The 6,000-nt window shown below is 40.5% G+C and overlaps 1 protein-coding gene across 1 annotated transcript in view; it reads right to left on the reverse strand.

Annotated features, from left to right (window-relative positions):
* Nucleotides 1-5,559, reverse strand: part of LOC149231267 (pentatricopeptide repeat-containing protein At4g21190-like) — a 187,711-nt gene extending 182,152 nt beyond the window's left edge. The window contains exon 1 of the mRNA XM_089379142.1: nt 5,323-5,559. Within this exon, the coding sequence (XP_089235268.1) occupies nt 5,323-5,457 (135 nt within the window). The 5' untranslated portion in view covers nt 5,458-5,559. The remainder of the gene's footprint in view (nt 1-5,322) is intronic.
* Between the last annotated feature and the right edge of the window lie 441 nt (nt 5,560-6,000).

Consider the following 6,000-nt stretch of genomic DNA (forward strand, 5'->3'; position numbering starts at 1 on the left):
AGAGAGACTCAATTTTCTGAAAACTTAGCCATATAGCAGATCCTTGAGGGGAACCAATAGACCCTTTTCTATGCCAGTATAGTAAATCTTTGTTTCCCATGTACTTCTTTCTTATGGAAGTGCTCCACAGACTGTCCCCATTTATGCCTCTCCATAGGGATTTACATAGAAGAGCCTTTCCAAAAATTATTATAATCATAATACCCCAGCCACCCAGTTCTTTTGGAATAGTAATATTCCTGAGTTTAGTCAAATGATATTTTCTTTTTTCTTTACTACCTCCCCATATAAAATTTGCCATCAGACTATTTAGCATAGAAATGATTCCTGTGGGGACATAAAATAGATGGGCCCAATATACTGTCATCTGTGCTAGCACAGACTGTGCCAGTACCGCTCTGCCTGCCATAGAGAGACACTTAAACTCCCACCCTGCTATTCTTCTAAGGAAGCGATCCGTGATCCACATCCAATCAGCTTTTGTGTAGCCCACTGGTTTGAGATGAAAGACAAGATATTTCATACCTTCCTTTATGGGCTTCACTTCTATATTGAACAGTTCTTTCAGATATTCCATTAAATCCATATCTCCTTCATCAAAATAGAAAAATGATTTTCCTTCGTTTATTAGGATTCCAGAGGCTCTTTGGAAATTTTTTAGTATGTCATGAATGCATTTCCATGTAAGCCTGCAGAGCATTCCAAAAATCATGATATCATCCACAAATAAATTGTGGGATATGTGATTTCCCCTACAGATCATCAAAGGCTTGCATTGATTTTCCATTACAGCTCTTTTAATGTGTAAACTCAATGAGTCCATAGCAAGAATGAACAGGAGAGGGGATAGAGAGCATCCCTGTCTAAGACCTCTTGCTGCCAAGAAAAAGTTTGTTGGAAAACCATTGATAAGGACAACAAATTTGACATTTTCTACACAGGCCATGATCCAGCTTATGCAATCATTGTTTAGCCCTATTTTACATAAGATACTTCTGAGAAATCCCCAATCAAAGCTATCATAGGCTTTCTTTAAATCTAATTGGAGGATAGCTGCATCCAACTTTTTAGTGTGTAATGAGTGTAAGCTCTCCTGCGTGTTAGCCACTGCCTTGATGATATTCCTGTTCTGTAGAAAACCATGTTGTTCCTGGGATATATATTTTGACAAAGTCCCACGGATTCTACTTGCTATTATCTTTGAGATGATTTTGTAAATCGTGTTACAGAGAGAAATTGGTTTAAAATCCGAGAATACAGATGCTTTTGTCTTTTTGGGGATGAGAGCAATGAATGTAGACGATATATGTTGATGAATACTTCCCTTCTGTCTCGATTCCTCCACCATTGCTAGAAGGTCCATCTTGATCAAATCAAGAAAATGAATGAAAAATTCAATAGTCCACCCATCTGGACCTGGACTTTTGTCTTTTTTGAAAGACTTCATAACTGACAGAAGTTCCTCTTCAGAAACTGGTTGGAATAGATCATTGTTTTTTCCTTCATCAAACATAGTAGGGAAGAGATCGATTCCCCATAATATGTCCTCCATCCTGTAGTTCTCATTCCTTTTATATGACTTTTCAAAGTGTGCCTCAGCCTCCTTTGAAATTTCCTCCTGGGAATGCAACAAATAACCCCCTTCACTTTTAATTTCCCAAATTGAGTTAATTTCCCTCCTACTGTTTGCAAATCTATGATAGAATTTTGTATTTCTATCTCCTTCCTTAAGCCATAAAGCTCTGCTCTTTAGCCTCCATGATGCTTCTTCAATAGCTAGCAAATTATATCTATTTTTTTCCAAATCCTTTATACGGCTTCAGATCTGAGGAGAGATATTACTTTCTTTCAGTTTCTCAGCAACAACATCCAATTCCTCTTGAATCTCTTTCAAGGCCATCCTGTTAGATTTTTTCTTATTTTCCCGCCATGATTTTACCTTAACCTTTAGAGCGCGAAGATTATCTAGAAGGGCTTGGGATGGGGAAGAATTTCCCATAGGGAGGCATTAAGACCAAGATTTTTTTACTAGGTCATTGAATTCTACATCTTCCAGCCATACTCTATTAAATTTAAAAGGGACACCCTTCTTGAACTTCCTTTTTCCCCACTGCAAGGAGATGGGTCTATGGTCAGATATAAAACATTGCACAATATTAGATAACGACCTGCTCATACGGTCCATAAGCTTGTCATTAATCAAAAAGCGGTTTAATCTTTTGGCAAGGTAGGAGGTTCCTGTTCTGCCATTGTCCCATGTCAGACCCATGATTTGTGGATATACATCAATCATATTATGATGGAGAAAGGCCCCATTGATGAGGCCAGCTAAAGGATCATGCTTTTTGCCCCTCTCCCAAACCTCATCACTGCTCAAAGTACAATTCAAATCCCCCCCGATAAGGAGAGAGTCAATTTCCCAAAATTCAGAGGATAAGAAACGGTTCCAAAATGGACAGTGATCCTTGTAAGGGGCATATACATTTAGAACATGAATAGAACTAGCTAAACCTCGAACATTTGTTAAAAGGAGAATACCTGCAAAACATTTAAATGCCTTTGTTGATATCCATAGAGGATTCCATAAAATTGCTAAACCCCCCGATAAACCATTTGCATCCGTAGCAATGATATGGCAAGATGGGAACACACGCCTGAAATATCTAATTGAAACTGCAGCAACATGCATAGTCTCCTGTATGAGAATAATATTGGATTGAGCCGATGAAAATAAATCCTTCAGGGCTAAGAATTTATGGTCCGCCCCTAGACCCCTAATATTCATAGAAATGATGTGAGTCATGATGGCCCATCTTCGGCCTGTCTTGCTCTAAGGGGCCCTTTATCAGTGGGGTCAATAATAGGAATGTCAATCAGAGAGTGGTCCATATTAAGATTTTCCTTCCTACCACGGAAATGCCTTGTTCCTCTATTATGCTTCCTCCTTATTGTTATATTACTTGCCGAATTATGACTAATATGGGGAGAAGAGGCCGAAGCAGGCTTGTGGATAGTAAGAGGGCAAAGTTCCAGGGATTTCTTCTTCAGGAGAAAATCCAGGTCACTTCCTATAGAATTTGTAGGAGAGATGACCGGAAAATTTGGAGGAGTCACTAAAGTGCATGGATTTTTCCCTTTTAAATTAGGGGGAGTCATTGTAGTGCATGGTTCCCTCCCTTTAGATAGGTGATGGTATTTCATCGGGGAAGATGAAGATGATGGAATATATGTTATGTGAGACGAAGAAGGAAAATTTGCCATGGGACGGGGAATTGGGGATGGTTGAGGGACTTCTCAACATGGAACAGGTTCAGGAGGATATGACAGATTTAGAGGATCCTTCTCCTTCCCATAGGAAGAAGTCGATTTTAGAGGAGAAAACGAAGCAAACGGAGTGAATTTTGGAGAGAGACCACTGGGCTTCATTAATGGAGATCGAAGGGGAGAAGAAGATTTGGACATACCTGAGGGAGAAGACATCCAATGCGATTTCTTTCTTTCCCCCACAGCATCCCACTGCTTAAATTCTGAGAATTTTGAATGATCTTTAATTTGAATTTTCCTTTCTTTATGCCTATCCCCTCGGCGGAAAGGACAATTCTCATTTAAGTGACCTGTTTTATGACAGGATGAGCAACGAAATGGAACCCCCCAAAAGTCTAATCTCTGTTGAACATTTAATTCCCCCCATAGAAGTTCAATATGGGCAGGAAAGCCTCCACGATATTCTTTCTCTATTAGTATCCATGCTACTCTCTTGTCTTTTTCCCCCAGACACTTCGGGTCCACATAGACAAATTTCCCTATGGCATTCTCGATATCAGTCAGCGTCTCTCTTGTCCATAATTCAATTGGAAGACCCGGAAGTTTTACCCAAATAAGGTTGTTTGATGGAGTGTTTTTTAGAGGATTGTAACCTATGTACCAGTGATGAAGAGCTAAAAAACTCTTACCATGGACCCAAGGTAAAGTACGAATAATCTCCAGGTCTTTCTCACTTAGGAAGTGGAAGCTATACCAGTTCTTCATCAGTCTGACTATGGTGGGAATATATCCCAGAAGGGATTTCCATCTTTTCCCCAGCCATGAACGCATCTAGGCATTCTCCATATTAGGAAAATACCATCGACCTACAAGAGCTCTTTTTTGGAGGCTTGTAATTCTATCTGCCAGGAAAATACTATCAAGATTGCAAGCTAAGGGAGGGGGAATGGTCTTAATAGGATGTTGCTTCTGCCTACGGTGTGGGACATCATATTCGCCACCCTTAATTTCATGTGCCACCAGAGAGGTTGGTGAAATAATAGAATTGGCTAAAACAGATTGCCATCCCCCCTGGCGACAAAGTACGCCATGAGCCTTTTCTGCATCAATGGTGGCCCGCACCAATGCTGACGAGGCCGACACATCGGAAAGAGTCTCCATGATTTCGCAAGATGATAGAGGAGACGTCAGTAACACGACCAATTACGACATGTCCCAAAGATGGAATGACACTTAATACACAAAAACAGGGGAAGGTTGAATACAAGTACGCTAGCTTGATCTAGAAAAACATTTGGATGATATGAAACAGATCTTTTAATGGGAGAAACAGACAAAATCTTATATGACCTTATGGGAAAAGCATCGTAAAAGGGTGAAAGTCTACCAAATAGTAAAAAAACTGACAAACGACCATATGATCATTAATTATGATAATACTTATACCTAAAATAGAAGAGAATTGATAGAAAAACATCGGCGGGTGAAGCTTGCCACCCATGCTAGTCGTCCTATCAATCTCATTCCAGCACCTTCCTCCCTCCTAACCCCAAGACTGAGCTACCAGAAAAGAAAAACTGTCACCGGAAAAACCTGTCAACCGGCCTGAACCAGAGGGCCGAACTTAGTCCGGGACAAAACAGACTTGCATTTTGATAAACGAAAGAACATAAAGATGCTACAGGCATGCTATGAGAAAGACTCCGATGAATGTCCTGGCATAAAAGATACCGGGAGAAAACTAAAACATATCTAAACAACAACAAAGACACCCATTGCACCTACACCACCATTTTCCTATTCTGCATCCAAAATCTAGACAAGGACGGGAAAGAAAGCAAATATTTGAAAATTTCACCGAGGGAATCTTATTTGAAACGATCTCCTTTACTGTAATTTCGACACGGGAAATAAGGATTTCAACCAAAACTATTGTCATTCCGCTTCTACAGCATGTTCAAGCTAAAAGCGGAAGAAACAGGTAGTAACTGCACCAAAGTTTTTAAACTTTTAGAAACAAGTTCTGAAACTAATAACATAATAGCAGGCTTAACATACCTCTTTTACCCCACGCGTAGCCCCTAAGGAAGAAACGCCTGCACCACCGTAGCCTCCAGAACTGAGAGCCAAACAGCACCGACACCCCTCCCACTGACACAGAGACAGATAGTTCCGCGACAAGGAAGAGACCATGAATGAAGTAGAAACAGAAAGACCCAGAGTAGTCTCAGAGAAAGGTATTCAGTGGCATGGATGGACAGTAACAGAGAGAAAATCCTGAGGCAAAAGAATAAAAACGTGAGAATAAAAAATGCACCCTTATGACACAAAATCGGAAAGGTTTTCCACCAGACTCGTGTCCCAGAAATCCAGACGCGTGGAACAATAAAATCGGCCCTGGGAAAAGGATAGTGACGCAAAGCTTCAACTATTACCAGGTGTCGTATGAAAATTAAATGCTTTGTTCGATTCACATGCCGGAAATGTTATCTCGGGAATGTTATCTCGAAGAAAAACAACATTCACAGAGAAACCCATGTGTCACTGGAACACTTAGTGCACTGGTCATCACATGCTTGATATCTTATCTCGGCACACGATGGAAAAATAAGGTGGGGACCAAAAAACAAAAGTGGACCGGGTTCAATTCATTGGCGAAAACATACAACAGTCGCAGATTTCATTGGTGGAGGGCCATGCGCAGGAAGAGGCCGAGCATCATGAGCGATCATTTAA

Source organism: Pinus tabuliformis, chromosome J, assembly GCF_031772625.1.
Source record: "Pinus tabuliformis cultivar Carrire ecotype Pingquan chromosome J, CPIR1, whole genome shotgun sequence".
NCBI classification, from domain to species: Eukaryota; Viridiplantae; Streptophyta; class Pinopsida; order Pinales; family Pinaceae; genus Pinus; species Pinus tabuliformis.